At 36.5% G+C, this 22,449-nt stretch overlaps 1 protein-coding gene across 2 annotated transcripts in view; it reads left to right on the forward strand.

Annotated features, from left to right (window-relative positions):
- LOC145984996 (uncharacterized) overlaps positions 1-22,449 on the forward strand; it is a 118,215-nt gene that overhangs the window by 36,229 nt on the left and 59,537 nt on the right. For both annotated transcript variants that reach the window (XM_083118481.1, XM_083118482.1), the window contains 5 exons: positions 280-359; positions 3,703-3,859; positions 8,586-10,947; positions 13,499-13,588; positions 16,264-16,398. In XM_083118481.1, coding sequence (XP_082974607.1) covers positions 280-359; positions 3,703-3,859; positions 8,586-10,947; positions 13,499-13,588; positions 16,264-16,398 — 2,824 coding nt within the window. The remainder of the gene's footprint in view (positions 1-279; positions 360-3,702; positions 3,860-8,585; positions 10,948-13,498; positions 13,589-16,263; positions 16,399-22,449) is intronic.

Raw genomic sequence — 22,449 nt, forward strand, 5'->3', positions numbered from 1 at the left:
CCTGCTTTATAAGTTATTTAGTTACAGTTCCATGACAAATGTATTTTCAAGGTTCAACTGTATTTGTGTGTACTAATTCCATAGTCAGTGCAGAAATTTTAGGATATACACTTGGAATTTAATCCAGGACCAATAGTAACAAATGTGATTAATCGCCAAGCGCATGTTAGTGAATAAGATAATGATATTTCCTGCAAGTATAAGCAGACCATTTTTGTGCATCAATATTTTGAAATCTTATTCATCCATTCCTTCTGTAATTTCACAATTTTATTACAGGATCTCGGGTACAAGTGAACCTCCTTTGGATGAACATAAGGAGAATCGGCCATCAGACTCTCTGGCAGAGGAGATCATAGGTGTTTATGATTTTGTTCTTTGTACATTATACAGTGGAACCCCAGATTTATGTTCCCGAATTTTACATTTTCCTGCATTGTGCATTTAATCTTGATGGTCCCAATATCACGAAAAGTTATAAAATTTTCCCACGTTTTAAGTTTTCTCAGTTTTGTTCCCTGAAAAATGCAAAATCTAGATTCCACTGTGTATGTGTATATATATATTCACACACACACACACACATATATGTAATCTTCCTTTTGATTTGTTAAAGTTAGTAAGAGCAAACAGTCCAGTTATAAATTAAAATTGGAAGAACTTTATTGAGCTGTAGCTGTTAATACTTTTAACTGATTTGTTTATATATGCGATTATGCAAATTGAAGTTTTCTTATTTTGCAGATGAAAACAAAATATAAGCTCACTTTATATGAAGACTTTTTTTTCAGTTATTTAAATTGATGTGTAAACCTCATCTATGAAGTGAATTCTATACAAAAAACAACAGGGTGGCTACTCACCGGGAATTCCTTGAATTCCGGGAATTCTGCATGTATTATTGGCTCCGGGAATTATGCGTGAATTCTGCTTGAATTTTTCTCTGTAGACGTGAAAAATTGCAACTTTTATTAATCCAAATCCTATTGAATTTATACATATTGATAAATGCCCTGAGGCGAGATTTTAACAGTTGAGTTTTTATTTTTATGAAGGAAGGAAAATAATGTGAAAAATAAAACCGAATTCTCTCCATCTGTTTACTTTATTAATGTTTTTTGTAGAGCAATCTGACAGACGGAAGATTATTGCAAGATAAGATTTCTTAAAGATGATTAGGTAGATTTGAGTTTGAAATTCTTACACAACAATTTTTCGCAGGTTAGAATATATACCATAACATTTGTGTGACTTGTGTTTGTAGATGTATTTCGAGTCTGAGTATGTGAAATGGCAAATGTAAACTAAGGACCTCAAATTTAGTGTTTTAAATATACCGTTTAATTAAATTAAATTAGAATTTTTGGATACATTGGAATCACACACACACTTCATATTGTTACTATATTTGCGTGTGCATATCAGTGGCGCAACCAAAGGGAGGCATTCCCCCCCCCCCCCCCTTCCCCAACCTTAAATGGAAATCAATTCTAAGAAGGACAAGGGGCAAACATTGATGGCCAAGGGCACCTGCAGAGGGCACAGAGGAGCAATTTTCCCCCTCAATTTCAAATTTTATGCAAATAAAAATACATTTCAAAATGTTCTCGCTCGCTTCGCTCGGAATACTTGCTTTACTTAGTATCGTCAAGTTCAGAGCCATAGCTAGGGAGCGGCGGGAGTCCGCTCTGGCTGCCAAACAATCTAAATGATAAAAGTTGTAAAAGAGAGAATTCCATGGCGCCTCGTGAAATAATTTGCACCCTATTAATAGAGGCACATATTTTTGGTAATTAAAAAAGCAAAATTTCGGTACAAAAACAGAGTCGATTTCGGGTTCAAAAGTGGTAAATAAAATGAAATTTCGGTGTTATAGCGGTGAATAATCACATGAAAAGTGCTATATAAAATGACATTTTGGTTTTAAAATTGTGAATATAATCCTAAGTTTGATTTAAAAACTGCACTTATTACACAAAATAAACTTATCCCTTCTAATAGCACATTTATGAAGTTACCAGAGTATTAAGTTTATTCCTGTGTAAAGGGGTTTATTTTTGCTTCTCAAATATTTACAGCAGAATTAATCAATTTTCCGTGAATTGCATAACTCACAGGATACTTCAGACTTCAGAAAGTGTCGCGTCGGTATATAAACGGTAAATTTCGTGTTTGAGAGTTAATTTCGCTTTTTGCAGTTCATTTCGCATTATTTCGTGACAAAACATGGTCACAAAATGCATCTCACACGTTTCAAAAACATGAAAAATTAACACTACAATGTGTTCTTTCACATTTCGTTTTTTCGTCAAAAACGAAATATGCATGCCCCTACCTATTAAATCAATATTGTTTTCAGTTTGCAAAAAAATGGATTGAAAATTTTCTTGTTCGCTTCACTCGCAATAGGATTGTTTTCTGTAATGCATTGTAAATTACCGGAGAGAGAAATAAGACTTCTCTTAATGGATTTTGTCTTAAATGCATGAACGATTGTTGGGAGGAAAAGGAGTGTGCACATTTGAGACAAAATGTATATAATGTTTGTTGAGTGTGTGTGTGTCTCTCTCTCTCTCTCTCTCCTCTCCTCTCCTCTCCTCTTCTCTTTCTTGTTTGTTTGAATACGTACACAATTTAGTATTGGCATGTATTTTCTTATTTTGCATCACTCCATTTTGAATATGTGTATAACGTATGTTGTACAATGAAAGTTATACATGTACATAATGAATTCGGTATGCATTTGTCATGCATTTTCTGCCATTCAAAAATACAGTTTTGTTTTGCATTATTAATGAACGTTTTCTTTACAAAAATGTTTAAAATCGTTTGTTCCAACATAAATGCTTTAACATAGACTTCTACCCTTTTTTTGTGTAATTTACTAGGACAATAACATCTTTGACACTAACACTACTACTACTACTAATAATAATAGTCATAATAATGTCATTATTATTATTGGTACATTTATCCCTACTTCCCCCCCCCCCCACCCCACCAGACAAAAGTTCGTGGTTGCGCTTCTGGTGCATGTGTGTGGGTGTTGAGAGGCGGTAATACACAAGGTTGAAATAGAGAAAACATCTGCTTGTGGCCTTGAATTTTTTGAAAATTTGCCTTGAAAACCGGGAATTATACTTGAATTTTATCATGGTCCTAAAGTGGCCACCCTGAAAAAGTACAAAAGTTATATGTTTGCTCCCATTTGTCAAACAGCTGTACATGCAGCTGTTCAAAATATGTAAGCAGTTGAACAATATGAAATGTTTGTCAATACTGAAAAGTACTGATATGAAAATTTGTGGTACTGAAAACTAATATTCTAATAAAATTGAAAATGTACTGTGAAAAACCTGAATTTTTTTCTTCCATGTTAATTGGTTTTGCTTTAGGAATAAGAACTGCACATTTATTTTGCTTAACTAAGATACCTTCATATTTATTAAAAAAAAAAGTGGCAGAATTTTGCACTAAACTGTAGTCTTTTTTATTGATATAACAGGCTGGTAAAATTATCAGTACTTGTCGTGACCCACTGATACCGATAAGAGTACTGATTAATCTGCCACATCCCTAAAGTGTATAATTAGAAAGTTTATATATTATCTTGACAAAATGCAGCTAGCCAACTTTATCAAAGGAACCACAAAACTTCATGTCAACATTACTTATTTGATCACACATTTTTTTCTATTGCAGATCCATCACAAGATTTACCTTTTCAGTCATCTCAAGAAGATTTGTTTTCAAGTCAAGACCATTCCATTCAGACACCATCAACTTTTGTGCCAATTTTACAACCTACTCCTTCGTCTTCAGTATGTGAGGAAGAATTCCATTCGATGCCTCATCTAGGGTAAGAATGAGAAAACATCAATGAAACATGTTATTCAGTCATTCACAATTTGATAGTGCCTATTTATAATGCCATCTCTAGTGCTGATGCATCCATCGGCTAGGCAAAATCAGCCCTTCTTATATTCAACAGTTTTTACCTCCGTGGCCAAGTGCATTGAGTATTTGACTCACAATCTCGCCACTGACAGTCCTAGGTTCAAGTCAGACTTAGCCACCGACCCATTAAAATCTTTGACTTTTTCTGAATCACAACATAGGTGCTCCAAATAACCTATCATAGAAAAACCTATTAGAAAAGCACATACTTAAGGCACTAATATAAGTATAAATTTTTTTCTGAACCACAGTTTTGGAACCACTAATTTAAGTGTTCCAAATAATAATTTTATCATTATTTATGTATGTTCTGTAACCCTTTGTTTTTTGTATAATTTCATTTGTCCATTGTGCTTTATTCACAAGTATATATTATCCATAAATGCCCATGTTTAGTAAAGTATCTTTATAGTAAGTTTTGAAGTTGGAACTGCCACATATTTCAAAATTTCTGAGGTGGATGGAGCTCAGACTACTGCAATAAAAACTTGACTATAATGAATAACCTGGGGACAACTGGAAAAGGCAAAAGAAAAATCAATAAAAAATAAAAAAAACACTGTGAAAAATAGGATATAGTATTGTTTTGAATATTGCACTTGCATTGCATTGTACACTTAGTTTTACCAGATCACTATAAGGGAAAAGTAGAACATGCTATCCCAAAGTGTAGGACTTTAAGGCAAGATTTAGGACCCAAATCATTCACAGTAAATATGTATTTACCGCGTTCATGTACAATGCGCAGCCTGTTCTTTTGATGGGGGGAAAGTGACAAAAAAATATATATGCACAGTATAATCCAGGTTCAAGAAATGGCTTTCTTAGTTGTAGGTCGTAAAGCTGTTGCTATGGCGATCAAAAGTGAATGACATCATACCTATTCAATGAGACACCTGTTGCTATGTGGACCCAGAGGAGAATATCCTCTTGTGTAAACAATAAGTTGCCAACTCATGCCACCTCTCCCATCTCCCTCCACTTTGTTTAGCATCCCAAAGCTTTCACTCTGTAACCACCTTATTTATTCTGGATTTGCAGTGCTCAGGAAGTTATTTTCTACTATTTCTCGACCAACAAATATGGCTGATACACATCTCATGTGGTGGGAGGTGCATGCTCGAATTCCACCAGAACAATACTGCTTTTCTTGGTGTGACAGAACATTACATAACAAAGTGAAAAATCGTTGGAAAGGGCTAAAAACCATTATACGTGGTTTTGCTCATTTCCTCTTTACTTTTTCTAAAAGAAAACTTCAAAATATATACTTTTCCATGGCTAATGTAACATTTATAAGACCCTTCAGGACCCTCAAACTAGCAGTTAGCAGCACAATATTTCTTCCATTAAATAATTTACATGCTTCATATAGGCTATATATATTATTTGGCCAGTAATACATTGTAATCATTATTTTCTTTTTCCTTATCATTTCTTTCATCCAAAATACCATAAAAATCTGAACGTTCCTTCATTTTGTGATGAGCTTATTTCAACCGCAATGCACATATGGTGTCACCATCTTGAATGGAATACTGTTGCCATATTCAGAAACTGCAGATTAAGCTTAACAATGATATATAAATTGAGAGGGTTCTGTGAACATGAAAATTCAATGCAAGTGTCACAAAGTCATAGAATGACCCTGTATGATTTCATGGTGGCTATCTGAATTATTCTGTTCATAATATGCACAACAGATTTTTGCACATTATACATGAGTAAATATGGTAATACAGATGTTAGCAAATAATATAAAATTGCCACATTCTCAGTTTTAAAAAACAATTTTTTTTTATGATTTCTTAATAACAAATTTCCTGAACTTGTGAGCAATACTGAACAATACACTACTCAGAGGAGTAAATTTTTCTCAAAATTTCAGGTTTAGTCAAAATATACTTATAAAACAATCAAACTCTTTGAAATTACACTGAACCAGTACTAAACTTTTTATAGTTCATTGTGCTGACATTAATGAAAATTCTCTCAAAATTTGCATTATAACCTGTCATGACAAACAAATGTTCATCAATTAACATATCTTCAAATAATATGAAACAATAATATCCTTAACTTGAAATTGTTTCATTTGGGGTGGTTTTTAGTTCAGTAACTTTGTTCTGTATACTTCCTGATGTACAATCAAAATAATGAATGAGAATGGGACACACCTTGTACGAGGGGCGATCAGGTTGCTCCGACCCTAACATAGAAGGAATGACGTTATGATTGATTTTTTATTTTGTTGTTGTTTAGTGATCCTTTATATGCGTTCGTTCTGAATTGCAAGTCTGAGTAGCGTACAGTTTTCTTTTTACAGGGGTTTAAGTGAGTGAAGTTGTGTCAGTGTGCAAGAATGGAGAAAAATGAGGTGAAAGGGGTGATCAAATATTTTGTGAAGAAGAAGTGGACGGTATCCAAAATTCATGAGTACTTGGTGGATACGCTAGAGGACACTGCTCCTTCATGCAATATGGTGAAGAGATGGTGTTGTGAGTTTAATTGTGGGAGAGAGTCGTGTGAGGATGAACATGCAGGTGGAGCACCAAAAACTGTCATGACGACCGAAAACATTAACAAAGTCCACAATATCGTGCTGAAGGATCGTCGAGTCACTATCCGTCATGTTGTTGAGATGTGTGGCCTGTCATATGGCACTGTGCAAAACATAATTACCCAGGAATTGCAAACGAAAAAAATTGCTACAAGATGGGTCCCTCGAAACCTCACCCCAGATCAGAAGCTCACCCGAGTGCTCATCAGTGAAGAACTTCTTGACAAGTTTCGTTCTCATATAGATGATTTTCTTGCCCGATTTGTAACTATGGATGAAACATGGGTCCATCACTTCGACCCAGAAACAAAATCACAAAGTATGGAGTGGAAACACCCACATTCTCCACCAACGAAGAAGTTCAAGGTGCAAACGTCAGCCAAGAAGGTGATGGCCTCAATTTTCTGGAACTGCAAGGGTGTCCTTCTTGTGGACTATCTACAAAGAGGCCAGACCATCACTGGCACATACTACAGTGACCTAATCAAGAAATTACGTGATTCCATCAAGAAAAAGAGGCATGGGATGTTGGCCCGTGGTGTGCTCCTTTACCAGGACAATGCACCTGTCCACACCTCACGCATTGCGAGGGCCGCTATCGCAGATGCATCGTTCGAATTGATGCCCCACCCACCCTATTCCCCAGATTTGGCCCCCAGTGATTTCCATTTGTTCAAACATTTCAAGAATGACATTCGTAGGCAAAAATTTTCTGGTGATTCTGAGGTGATAAGGGCTGTGGACTCATGGTTGGAGGACCAGTCGGAATATTTTTTTTTGCAAGGTATCCAGGCGTTGGAGCACCGATGGGAAAAGTGCATTGGAGATGCAGGGGAGTATGTTGAAAAATAAAAAAAATATATTGAAACCCTATTGCCGCTCTATCTATGTTAGAGTCAGAGCAACCTGATCGTCCCTCGTAGGATCCATGATTACTTCCATCGGTATAAACCCCAAAACAGGTAATTCCACTCAGACATTGAACAGTGACATCGATAGAATGTGGCCTCAATCTTTGTTCTAGAACAGTGGTTCTCAAACTTTTTTTTATCATTGTACCCTTTAGTTGTAATTACAATTCTAATGTAATTCAATAGGTTTTTTCGGAATAGTAGGTTTGGGGAAATGTTTTTGGCTGCCTGATTGGTGGGCATTTTTGATATGTTCTAGGCATGTATCTGCACTAGAGCAAAATGACATTTGGGCTGTATGTGGAAAGATGGTAAACAAAGAAACATTAGAATCACATGTTTATTTTTTTATTGGGTGTTCCTACGTTACAAAAATAAAAACGTGGAACATATGTATGCTAAGAAGTATATAACAAACGTTAATTTTCATTTATTTGCCCATAGTTATTGAAAAAAGAAGTAAACAAAAATAAGCTTGTAAACAAACTGCCAAGCACAATTTCGATGTTTTTATTGTAAATTCTCAGTTTCAAGTGAGAAAGATATGCTTGCATAGCCTGACACAATTTCTTGATATCTGGTTGTGCATTTGAAACTTTCAAGTAGAGATTCGGCTCCAAATTTAATTATTTTTTTTAAGGTTGATGAAAAACAACTCTCCAAGCCGATCGCGTACCCCCTTCAAGTAGTTCATGTACCCCTGACGCGTACCACAGTTTGAGAACCACTGTTCTAGAACAACACACTTTTTTTTTTGCAATGTCAATCAAAATAAATTTCACTTGGGTTTTGGAGTGCAGTCTATATACTTGTAACTTGCATTGCATTGTTCTTAATTCAAATTATGTGATGCTTAGAATGTAGGACAAATTCCTCCCAGTCACCAGACATAAGGCTAAAATGTAGGACATGTCTGGGAAGAAGAGGATGTCTGGTAACACTAAGTACAGTAGTAACGTTACAGTTAGGAAGAAAATAGTTAATTTTGAATTTACACTTACAAGTCTCTTCCGCTTCAGGGTATTGAGCACTGTGCCTCTGATTATGTGAAATATCAAATTATCAGGGCTCTACTGTATACTGTATTTGAAAGTAGTCTTCTCTGATGAATGAATGAAAAGTAGATGATGCTTATCTTTTGATATGTTCTGTTGCAGGTTTTCTGATTCTGCAGACCCAGGAATGGAATCGGAAGTACTGTTGTCAGGGACCACAAAAGAGGAACAAGAGATCACTTCAGCAAGGAAAAGAAAATTGTCAGATTTACCAGAAAGCCCAGAATCTCTTCCCGAATCCAAGAGGGTTGCAAATGAAGATGCGATCCAAGAAGTGGAAATTACAAATTCCCAGCAGTGTCCGGGCTTGAGTGGTACAGTCATAGAAACTGTGGTGAAAGAACATGACATGCAAGTTGTTGCAGATTCTAGTCAGAGTGATGTACCAAAAGCAGTTCTTTCAGAGCCGGACCTACAGCAGCATCATATTCAAATTGATCCAGTTCAGGAGTTGCTTACGAAACCAATTTGTGCATCTGTAGATAGTGATGTTGACAAAGTTGCCGTTGATAGTTCTTCGTCTGTGAAAGTTGGTAAGGAAAGTGCTGAAAATGTTGAAGTAGTTGACAAAACAAGTCAACGAGGTGGTGATAATCAAGCAGATTCTGTTGTTCCATCCTCTCAGTTGCTCTCTGGTGATCGAGACAGTCTGCACGAACGTTCAGAAGGCATTCAGGTGCTTCCTATGAACGTCATGTCTCCAAGTTCAAATGACAAAGATGCTCCTGAATCAGGTGATGTCGTGTCTAATAGTCATGGCGAGGATGACCATTCAGTGAAAACATCTGAGGAAGCTGCGTGCGAAGAAGGTGCAAGCGAGAAAGACCCTCTTTTGTCTAGCACGCAGACTCTTATGGATGACGGAATTTGTGACAGTGCTAGTCAGAAAGATTCTTTAAGTCTGAGTGTCCTGTCTCCATCGCAGAATGTGGTGGCCGATCAGGAAGATGAACTTAATGTCAGGGTTCAAACCCCTTCTAAGGACGTTTCGGGAAGTGCGATAGAAATAGATTCACTGGAACCGAGTGACTTGATTACCTCTCAAGATGAAGTATCCAACAGTTCACGGCAGAAAGAACCTCTGCAGCTACATGATCTCACACAATCTCATGATTTGCATTCCATGGAAGAAGAAAAGTCTGACGATGATATTGAGGTGGTGGAAGTAAAACCTGGGAAAGCCGTTTCAAGAGAGATGTTGTTCTCCCAAAACCTCTCCATGGTACAGAATTGGTTCAAGACTGCATCACAGGGTAACAAGGATGAGATAAAAGTAGTTGATATTGAAGACGACACAAATGATGCAGATCAGTCTGTAACAGAGACCCAGCCAGGGAGCAGTTTCACTCTTCGTTACTCACCTTCGCAATCTAGCTCGATGCATACTCCACCTTCTCAAAGCACTAAAGACATTGTAGCATCATCCACAGTTGAGTCATCCAGCAGTGTACCAAGAACATTGCCTCAGGCAGACAGCAGTGTTGCAACCCATCGAGATGGAAGTCAGCCGGTGTTCACCGTTACGGATTACAATATCAGGACTGAACCGCAGAATGCATCGCAGGCTTCTTCCATTTCCCAAAGTCAAGAACAGGGTATGCCAGTATTGCTTTCGAACCAGGAAGGTAATTTGCCTTTGGAAGAACAGAACAGAGGTCCAATTGCAGAAGTTCAAAACGTCAGATCACTCCAGCCATCGAGTCAGGCCGAGATCGTGAGCAACAGCCAGCAGCATAGTCAACCAGAGATTTCAGTCGAGCATCCACCAAGAAGGCACATCGAGGAAGTGAATTTGGATGATGAGGATGATTACGAGCCTACCACGACATCTACAATTCCAGATCAAAGACAGCAACCCATGTTCCAGTTTCAAAAACACTACACTCCAACCTACCACCCTACTCCGCCATCGTTACCTCCCCCTTCGCAGAGCATGTCTGACTCCTTTTCCATGTTCAAGCAGGTGATGAACGTTGCCCAGAGCCAGAAAGACGTGGGTGAAAGCATGAATTCCCCAGAGATGCGTTTGCCTGACAGGTACACTCATTTCAGTACACCAACTTCTGAATTCTCGTCCGTTCCATATTCAGAAATGAACGAATCCAATATACACGTGAGCATGTCAACGCAGTGTTACAGTGAAACGGTCCGATCTGGAAGATACTCAAAGAACAGAGTTATAGTGCAAAGCAGGAAAGAATCTCAAGTACAATCACTCTCGGGATCACCATCCTACGTATCACAATCCTGCACAGTGTCCCAAGTGAGCATGCCCATTTGTTCGTCCTCCGTTGTAAATTCTTCTGCATTGAAGAGAAGATCTGAAGAAACAATTGTTGTGGGAAGTGATAGTGAGGAGGATGAACATCACAGACCAAATGTTCACAGGGCCAGTGACTTGCCCGCTTTGCCAGAACCTCCGTCATATAAAAGAAAGCCTTCAGGACCAAAATCTGGATCAAAGGTAATTATTTTTTTCCACATCCATAAATTGAATTACAGTAGAACCTTCATTATACATTCCTCAAGGGACAGAGGCTAAGGAACTTATAATGCTAGAAAATGTATAATCCGGGAAACTTTGTAACATTGTGCTTCATTGGAACCAGCAAAATAAATTCTATAGTAAATATATCAGAGGCAAATTACCAACTTTTTCCATGCAGCTTACTTGTATCAGTGGCAGGGCCCACTTAGATTAATAGAACCGTTACAAGTAATTTGCCTCCATATACAAAGGAACCTCGATTTTACGCTTTTCAGGGGACCAAAGTAAAAAACTCAAAAATTCATGAAAATGAGGAAAATTTTATAACATTTTGCTGTGTTAGGACCGTGAAGATTGAATGTTTAATAGGGGAAAATATAAAATCAGGATTCCACTGTATTTATTACACTACCGTATCTTTCATTCCCCAAAACATAAACATAAATTGTATAAAATAAGAAAGTGTAGAATCCCAGGATTTGAAATCAAGGTTTCACTGTAATTTTACAAGTTGAATTTGTGTAATAAATCTCAAAGTTTCATCAATTGAAGAATTAGTATTGAAACATACAATGCCATAAAAGTAACACAAAATTACTGCCTCAATGCTTTTGGAAGATAGGTTAACAGATACATTAGATTCATTTCAATTTAGCAACTTTTGATAGAATACAGACAAAATACAGGGTATCTATAAAAGAACTCCGGGGTTTTGAAGCTAAATATTTTATTAAAAACTGAAACTCACGAAAAAGTAAATACATGTTTTTGAAGGTAATGTTATCAAGTTTTGTTTACAATTTAGTAAATTCCAATGTGTGCCCCGTTTGTAGCATGGATCAAATCCAAACTCCGTGAAGGAGTCGAAAGCTTGGAAGAACTCCGAAATGTTTTGTATCGTGCTGTTTTGTGTGTTGTTTTAGTGTTTTAACAAATATGTTGCCGGCACGTGACATAAGAAGTTTTCTACAGTCAGATAATAAACTTCTTGCCACGTCCTGCCCAGCATGTCTGGGGTGATGGTTGCCACAGATGCGATAATTCTTTGCCTTAGATGGTTGACATCTTGAATTTTCTCCACATAAACCATGTTCTTCACATGTCCCCATAGGAAAAAGTCTAAGGGAGTAACGTCTGGACTTCTTGGAGGCCATGGAATAAGCCCTTTCCTTCCAATCCACACTTCCAATTTCTTTAAACGCCTTAAGGCGATCTCCTACTCTGGCGAAAAGTTTGAGCATTTTCCATGTAAGCTTATGGGGGTAACTTTGGTCACGATTATCTTGAGAACCAGTTGACAGAAAATTTTCAAATTTTAACTGAACACTGAGAAAGGATGTTTCTAGATAACCACTGATTGATATTTTCATTTTACGCATCAACGTCCCGAAAATTAATTAATTCATTTTTATCGCACTTTTCTTCACTTTTCTTGACAGGGCAACCCTGCTGTCTGCCGGCGAGCTCGCTGCAGGTGCTCGCGGCTGCTTAATGACCTAAACCATGGATTGAGATGGGAAATTCTTTTCCAAATCCTGGTACCAACATTATTGGATACACACAGCCCTAATTGTAATTCATTCTTTTTCATTATTTATTTTTAAATAATGGTGCATGTGTTTAATAAGAGAGTCATTCCATAATCTAATTTTTTGTTTTTTTTGTTAGCTCTAATTGCTGTTAAATGAGAAAATAAAGATTTGTTCATAAAAATAAAATTATATTCATCAATAATCTTTCTCCAGAACTTAAAACATGAGAAAATGCGAACTCCGGTGTTTCTTCAAGAAATGATAACACTGGCTGTAGGCTACGGAAATTTATGGAACTTGGACAGTCAGGTTGTATGATGAACCTTAAAAGCAGCGAATTTTATGAAAACTTCTTCTGTGCAAGAAAAATGCAGAACTCTGCTTCTAACTTGCACACTGCAGTTTCCTAACTGTACAATGTTGAACTCATGCCATTGGCTGGTCACCACGGACAGGCTCTGCGTGGTCCCTCCCGATATTGCTTCTAAAACTGTATGCTGTATATTTAAATAGGGTTCAGTCATAACAATAAGAAAACACGTGCATTTGCAAAATCATACGGATTGTATGATGGTATAAAAAAGGTTAAAGTTCCCCTTGCATATAGCACCGTGCCATGAAGGCACAGGGGATGGGGGTAGGGCCCCACACATTCTCGATCTGTGTCATTTTGGAGGTGATCATCAGCACCATGCTCCGACCACCTTTACCCCCCAGGGTTGCCCTCCAGGTACCCATTGATTTGAGTCTGGGTGACCCCAGAGCCGTTTTATGTGGGAACAAGGCTGGAAAAATTTCGACCTTAGATCACCCAGCCCGGGAATTGAACCTGGGTCGCCTGAGTGGCTTTCTGATGCTCTACAGACTATACCACCAGGACACAGTACGATGGTATAGAGTAATGAAAAAAGTAAAGGAAGTATAATTCTAAATTAATTAATGTTGAAATTCTGTAGTGTGGTGATCATAATTAACATTTTCCTCTTTTGTTACAGGATGTCACGACATCAACTTCAGATAGCAATGTAACCCCCACATACAAATGTACTTCAAGCGAAGATAATACTCCAACCCAACTGCTAGAGGTATGTACTTCATTGCTAGTGAGAATGGCAGCTACATGCTTAAAAGTAAATTACGTAAATTCAGATACTGGGCTGGTACCACAGTCTACTATTGTAGACCTTGGTGTCCTTTAAGAATGTGTTAATGGAAATACAAGATGGCAATGTTCAAGTACCTATTTGAATCAAATTTCAAGTTGTTGATGCAAGAGTAAATCTCTGCCAAGTTACTGTGTGATGTGTCCCATCACCACTGTTGTGTGCCTCTAGATCTAAATGCACTACAGCTTCCCAGTTGTCTTCAGAATGCTGGATGCACAATATTAGCCATCAAACCTGTGACCACTTCTACCAGGAGTAAAAGAAGCACAAACCATTTGGCTATGTTGGAACTTGACTTCAGCGATTTTCGATATATACAGGTACGCAGATCAGGGCTGAACTGGGACACTGGGCAAGAGTTTGGTGCATTCTGACCATGCCACCCTGGCTCTATTCAGGTGCCAGAATGATTCACACTTGCCATAAGAACACCTACTGTCAGATTAAAAATTATAGATACTAGAGTTTGGACTCCAATTAAAAATTAACCAATAGACCTACATAATAGCAAGTTACATCAAAATTTAGCTTATTCAATTCTGTATTAATCTATGATAACCAAATGTTTTTTCGACTATGCCTTCAATTTTTTATCGTCGTGAGAACAAATAAAGTGCCTTTTTTTGAGATTTGCAAGGGATTGCTCTCTTTGAAATTCTATAAATAAAAAATGGATGGTCCAATTGTGATGAAATTTAGTACAGTGCAGGCAGAAAGGTTTTAAACACAATTCTTAGTTTTTAAATTTTTAAAATTTGTCAAAAAACTGTTCTTTCAAATTTTATGAAGCACCTTTTTCTAAGTATTGGGTAGTTCTACAAATACAATATTGTTCTTGTTTTGAAGCTATTTGCATCTGTTCTTATTCATTATCATTGCCAATTCACATTGCAAAACCAATTTTATACAGATTTTTAGTCAGCGGAGTAGACGTATGTAAAACGTGGCAACATCGCACACAGCGATGCCTGTTGAACCGTGGAAACTGCACATTGTCACTACTAGTCAGTGTGTATGGTGTTTCAGATGGTGAGAGGCAAGGAATATACCCTCTAAAGGTTTGAGTAACTCATTGATATTATTTGCTTGCCCTTTGAAGAACTTGTCCAGTCAGTCACCATATTTTCACTAATCATAAATTTGACATCAGCCTGCAGATAACAGACCACTTTGCACTTTGTGTAGATTCAGGTTATTTTTGTAATTAGAATCAGATTTTACTACTTGATTGTTGATTGAAATTTCATGTATCCCTTGTATTGTGTGCATTATTTCCATTTCAATCATAAATGAATTATATTTGGAATTAGTTATAGAATTTTACTACTGTACTGTACATAGATATTATTAAATGATATTTAATACATAATGAATTTGACAACTGAGATTGCTGTAAGATAGTTTATCATTAGAGGCATGCATATTTTGTTATTGACGAAAACACAAAATCTGAAATAACACATTGTAATGTTAATTTTTCATGTTTCTGAAAGGTGTGAGCTGCATTTTCCTACCCTGTTTTATCACGAAATAATGCGAAATAAACTGGAAAATGCGAAATAGACTGTTAAACACGAAATTAGAGTTTATTTACCGACGGGACACTTTCTGAAGTCAGAATTATCCTGTGAGTTATGCAATTCACGGAAAATTAATTAATTCTGCTGTCAATATTTGAGAAGCAAAAATGGACCACTTTATACAAGAATAAACTTAATATTCTGGTAAGGACATGAATGTGCTATTAGAAGAGAGATGTTTATTTTGTGTCGTAAGTGCAGTTTTTATATCAAATTTGGGATTTATATTCACATTTTTAAAACCAAAATGTTATTTTATATACCACTATAACAGCGAAATTTTATTTTATTTACCGCTTTTGAACTCAAAATTGACTCTGTTTTTGTACCGAAATTTTACTTTTTGATTTACCAAAAATATGTGCCTCTATATATGATAGATTATCATATTTAAAACTTGAAATATTTATAAGTACTAACTCTGTTTTTGTTAGCAAATGAGCATTATCTCATGTATTTTTTGTGATTGATAGATTTGTAAACATCAAATGACACCTTCCCTGTAGTTATATAAAATTCTGATAATGCAATTGGTAATTAATTAATCTGCATAACTTAGAATTCTTCAATGTAGTGTGTATCATTTGTTTCTGTATTACCAATAAATACAATTATAGCAACGCAAGTGATGTTCAATGACAGAGTACAATACTCCTCATCGTTTTTGAAGAGGATTAACAAGATAAAAGTGTGATATTGTAATTGTCAGAATTATCTCTTGCAAGAAGTACAAAACAAATACAGTGAAAGCTCGACTTATGTTTTTCAGGGGACCAATGTGAAGGAACTTAAAATGTGGGAAAATGTAAAATTTGGGAAAATTTTGTAGCATTTTGCCCTGTTGGAACCATCAAGATTGAATGTATAATGCAGGAAAATGTAAAATCAAGGAACATAAAATTGGGTTTCACTGTAATTATACTTCTGGCCAAACAGACGAAATACAAAAATTATTTTTGAAAACTTGAATGTGAATAAAGATTCTCTACTTACGAGTGTTTCTGAACTTTTCAGGACCAGGAAGAGATGCGCAGCAGCGTCCCAGGATCTCTTCGAAGGAAGGCTTCATATTATGTGAAGGTGAAGGTTGATGTGGAGGAAGAATGGGATCCAAACCAGAACAAATATGTATGGGTTGATATATTAAAGGTAAATATATAATTTCCCTATGGGTTACATTTCTAATACAAGGTACCTATTGACTTGGTAAAGTCTGAGATTTGAGTTTTAAGTCCACTTCATGCACAGAAAGGCCTATCAGGACTGGGCATACAGTTTAAAGTGGAATTAACCACTATGCGCATCAACCAAGTATCGAATCGAAGGCCCCTTAATTACAGTGTGAAGTTGTTACCTCTATGCCAACGAGCAAGCCCAGTAAAAGTACTAGAGAAATCAAGCTATGATGGAATAAGTCAGCAAATTTTGAAAGCATCCAAAAGCCTGGAAAAATTAGGGAAAATCAAGTGGTTTTTGTATACTTACGAAGGTTTAGGAATCAGTTTAGGAAAGTAAATTGTATTTTTTCCTTGAACCAAGTTAGTTCTTGATGGAAGATCTTCTGTATAAAATGTTTTCAAATTGTAATTTTGTTCACTTATTTTAAAGAATGTTGAGTAAACTTTATTCAAAACACTTGCATTAGCATGTTAAATTACCACTGAATGGTCTGGAAATTTATTAAAAAATTGCTTGAAAATTGTGGAAAGTTCAAAATGTGTTTTGCCAATATAAATGGAAACCCTGTAATAGTCTTGTATTCTTTTTTTTTTCTCATTTTGCCTCACTTTTGTGCACTTGGCAAATCACAATTACGATTAGGTGTAATTGATAAACCTCTGCTCAGACTCAAAGTTGCAGTTGTTGGTGACGAGTTCGTGAGTTGACCACTTAACATGTTACATTCTAATTGTCATTTAAGACTTGGGAGATAATTGGGAACTTCCTCAATTCCAAGAATCAATGGTGCCAGAAAGTAAATAAATGTTTCATATTTTTCATAATCATAAAATATTTTAATGATCAATAAGTTATTCAAACATTTAAAATGATATATTGTAAAAATGTATTTTGCCATGCTGAGCTGATATTGGCCAATACTTTTGCAGAGTATGGGTGTCTCTTGCAGGGTCCACAAAATCATTTTGTGACACTTTTACAGAGTTTATACATATGCTGAAAATTATGCATGATTTTCAATATTTTTATATTATTGTCAGCACGAGTAGATTTTGTGATTAAATTATGATCTCACGTGAAGTTATTAATATTTTTAAAATTAAAATAGTCAACCTTTGTCAATCACTTGTTTCTTCTCTATATGAAAGCAAGAAGAGCAACTATTTACATATCTTTGCACTATACTTTCAATAGCCATCTTAAAGTAATCATAATACAAGTTTAAATGCTCGGGCTACCATGCAGGGGTCCCGGGGTTTGAATCCTAGCCTGGGCATGGATATTCATGGGTCTTCATTCATCAATTCCATCGTATCATCTCTCATCTCCATCTTTGCAAATTAGCCAAAAGTGGCACAAAAGCGAAGTAAAATAACGCAAATCAATCAATCAATCAATCAATCAATCAAAACAACTTTAAATGCCCAATAGAACAATGTGAAGAAGGGTGAAAATCAAGGACGAGCCATTTAAAATGAATACAACACCTTAACTCGCTGAGTGCGTTGGTAGGGGACATGCGGTACAAATGCAGTCATTGTCAGCTAAAGCAGTGAAGATGCCATTCCAAGTCACCTGACTGTTGCACTGTATTCATAAAATGCCAGCCACTTGAAATTCTGAGAATTAAAGAAAACAGTTCAAATCCCTAACATCACAATCTATTTATGAAAAGAAAGATTTCTTTATTTCAATTTCCGTCGGGCATTGACACTTGACTTGCACGTGATTTGCACATGAAATTTTCTTTCGTGAACTGTAATGCAGTTCGAAAGGATCTGTAACTTCCATAAAAAAATTGCACTTTATTATGTGCACAAATATACCATTTTATTCTTGACTTAGTTTTGTCATTGGTATCGGAAAATAGTTACCCTCTCGAAGTAACGACCTTTTTCCCAGGAACCGCGAAAAATTTAGAAAAAAGTTGAAAAATTTGTAAAAAAAATTGATGAATTGAAACCAATCGGCTGAAACATGTTTTTTTTTTCACTCATTCCCTTCACGAGCGCTCTACTGCTCACAATTGGGTCTGAACTAAAAATAGACGCCACCACAACATGCTTGAGTGATATCCAATAGCACTTGACCTCTGCCCTCCCCTCCCTTTAGTGCACCAATGTTACCCGCACACGAGGGCCGCTACCCAACGTGCCAGGCTTGTTTTGCCATGCTTGCTCTTGGATATGCGAGAAGAGAAGATCGAATGTGCTTGGATGTTATTTTAAATTGACCTTGACTTGTTTCCTTGTCCTAAGAGCTGCTGAAAACTCACGGGGGAGCAGCCCGAAATGACTGCTGAACTTGCAGTCTTTGCCAATGTGCATGGCAGGTCAAGCTTTTCGTCGATAAATACACCACCTTGAGAAATAAGATCGCAGAAATGTTCCAAAATACAGACGCGTGGTGCCTGGAAGTCTGGCCCATCTGTCCAGCTCTGACCTAGAATTCAGCAGGTTCCCGTGACTGAGCAACTCTCGGCCTTGTCGCCGACAACTTCTGGTAACCACTTTCATTCAAAACGTGTTATTTGTACCCTGTAAAAATGGAAACTGTTAGAGATAATCAAAACCACATAGGTCAACTAAAGATCGTCAACCCGCTTAATGCGTTGTCATCCAGGTTTCCACAAAAGTTTACTTCCAACTTACGTGCATCATAACTCCCGTTTCCCACTTCATACATTTTCGTTGATGTCATAATATTTGCCAAAAAAGTGTTCTCTTGGCTGACTGACTTCTCCCTCTTTTCCTGTTAGCAAACGTGGGGGGAGGGGTGGTGCAGATTGTTTCAGCCACAATTTTCTTGCTTGTGTGTGCACATGAGCTGATTACAGGCGAGGGTGGAAGTGGACCCACCCCTCTTCCTTCCCTTTGACGTCTAAAATGAGGCAACCAGTTCTAGATATATTCTTGAAAACGAACAAAAAACCATAGAGCAAGTAAATAAAAGTGACCCTCCCCCCTTTCCCCAGCTCATTCTCCACCACTGGTGTGCACGGCAATGTTGATAATTGCAGAATTCAGGTCCTATTTTTATTTTTTTATGCTGTTGTCTGCATAGGAAATATTGTCTGTTGCATGGTAAAATGTAAAGCAAGGGTCATTTCTTTCTTCTTTACACTAATGTTAAAAGTTCCATCTTTGACAGTTGCGTTATCTTTAAAATGCCGGGATTTTTCTCTTCCGCCAACTGTTGCTTGAACTTCCAGCCGGTCTCCTTGTTTTTACGATGCATCTGGCGCCAGTGTTTTGTCTAGCGTCTGCAAAGCTCTTTCTTGCCGATAACAGCAATAACTCATCCAGCGCGAAGGAAAAAATTATTGTTTTGAATCTCGCAAAGCTGTTTTGATTTGACGATAATGAAATTCGATCTCCAGAAAGGAAAACAAGAGTTAAAACAACTTCATGTTCTGCGAAACCAAATTTAATTCGCATCTGCTTTTCTTCAGAACCATTCATGTGAAGAAAAAAAAAGTGCTCAATGTAGGAATGGTCGCTGAGACCAATTAAAAAGACATTATTCAAGGGGAAAACTTTTGGAGGAGCGGCTGTTTGACATCAAGAATACTCCTAAATCCAACATTAAATCGTCGATTAACGTGAGAGTAAATAACGATCTACCATTTTGATATGTGAAAATGCACAAGTTTCATAAAGCTTGTTTTCAGTTCATTTTACGCTGATGGGCTAATTGGGACTAAATATACAGTTTAAAGTGAAATCCAATTCAAAACCCGAATGATTGAGTGCGACGCTGTTTAATGTGTCCTAGAATATGCATTGGGTGCAACAGATTGCTTGCGTGTTTTGAGAAAGAGTCTGGACTGCTCCCTGGGATGGGAAGTGGGGTGAATATGAAATTTGTTGAAAGAAGGAAAACGTGTCTTTTTTATGATGATGATGATTTTATGATTTTACACAGCCGAACCAGAACGAAATTTACAACCCTGTGTTTTTTTTTCTGGTGCCTTGAAAAATTGTGTTGTGTGTCCGGACAGATCTTATCTTACAAGTTATTCTTGTAACAGACAATGCTCTAGTAGACCTGTTAAAATCCAACATTCATTCTGCCGGATTATCTCCAGACTTTTGCAGGTGCCAGTGTGACTGGTGTCAAGATTCTTAGAGTTTCGCTTGCAATAAACGAGAGTTTGTTTTCCTTTCCGTAGGTCTCAGTGCAAACTGGTTTCTCATGAAGTAGAATTGTAAGAATTTCCTGGAAGAGCAAGGACTGTGCACAATGAAAAGAAAACAACATGATTTTAAATCCTTTTTGTGAAAACTTTTTCATGTTCTATTTTCCTTCTGATAACACGCGTTCTGTGCATAACTTTTTGTATAACTACCAGGATATATTGTGTCTGTTTGAGCTCCGTTTAACCTGAAAATTAGTGCAAATTCCAATAACAACCCTTTCAAAATAACTACCCTTTCTCCGGGAATTGTGAAAGGTCGTATCAAGAGTTGACTGTAATAAGAATAATAAGTAGGAATGTACTTGCATGGAATTTTGCCAATATCAGTAAAATACTGTTACAAAAGTTGGTAACGATAACCAATCCAATACAAATTTGCAAATGTTTCTTGAACATTAATGGTGCATTCGCCACCTTTGTTCTTGAAAACGTCATGTGTATTTAGATATTTACTTTACAAAACTACGACATATGAATTATGTTTTTATTCATAAAAATAATAGGAAAATGTGAGAACTTAGCACTAAATTACAGGCTATTTATGAACTCATCTGCTAGGTAAAATTACCAATGAATTTAAGAGTAATGAATTCTAAAAAAAAAATAATAAATAAATAGGATTCTGGAAAACTCAGGAAAATTAATTCGATGTTTATGTGAGAGCCTTTCACTACCTCGGCTATGACCAGGATTGAGAATAGATCCAGCCCTGTCTTCATTGTATGGTGCAATGTATAAGTAATAGATTTACCCTTGTGTAAAGGAATAGGAAAACTATACAAGCACAATACTTTATTTTGCTGTTAGCTCATAAAACATCATCAGTTTGCCAGTGTTCTCTGACACTTTCTAGATTCTGTAGAAAGGTATGGTATAACATGTAATCAATTTGATTATATACAAGGGGTTGACACAATGATAGAAATTGTATGTGGTTTTTCTTTATTCATGTATAGGTTGACTTATCTGACACAGAGTGATTCTGGGATTTAAATTTAGATTCTACATAAATTATTTTCTATAGTGAAGTGATAGTATAGTATGTAGTAGGGATGTGCCGAAGCTAATTACAGATGTATGAAAATCGGCAGAAATTGACGTATCGACATCAGCAAAAATCCGATATTTAAACCGGTACAGATAATACTAGTGTTTACCTTCTAATAAGTTTTATATTTTAATTTTGTAAGATTTATTGAAAATTAGGTTATGATTTTTCATCAGTTGTAGAGTTTTTGTAATAAAATTATTGCGAGCTCTCATTCAGAGAATCATCCTACCTCAAAATCAGAAATAAAACAGTACATTGCTGAACCAACTATTCCACGTGACCAGGATCCGCTGTTGTATTGGAAATTCAAGTGTAACTATCCAAACCTGAAGCAAGTGGTGAGATAATACTTGGGCATACCTGTTTCTGAAGTTCAATCTGCCAGCATTAAATTTACAACATTAAGAACAAGAATTCAAAGAACGGCTTGTGTACTAATGTTAAATATCTTGAGAATCTATGTTTTTCTTAAAGGTTCACATAACCACTTTTTGTTAGATGCAAATGTATCCAATAGAAATATACATAGCAAATTTATTTTTGTCATGCTGAAAATAACATCCCATTTCTGTTGAATAATCTTATGTATCGGAATCGGTTAAATATCTGCATCGGTATTGGTTCCAAAAATTATCTGTGAGTACATCGGCATCGGTAAATTTTCAGCTTCGTCACATCCCTAGATTCTAAGCACTGCAGTTATCTTTCGTATCATATGTTCTTTGTAGTTTTTGTTTGTTGTTCACAAAGACTGTTTATTCTTAACCTTTTG

This window comes from Lepisma saccharinum, chromosome 3, assembly GCF_977018435.1.
Source record: "Lepisma saccharinum chromosome 3, izLepSacc3.1, whole genome shotgun sequence".
In the NCBI taxonomy this organism is placed as follows: domain Eukaryota; kingdom Metazoa; phylum Arthropoda; class Insecta; order Zygentoma; family Lepismatidae; genus Lepisma; species Lepisma saccharinum.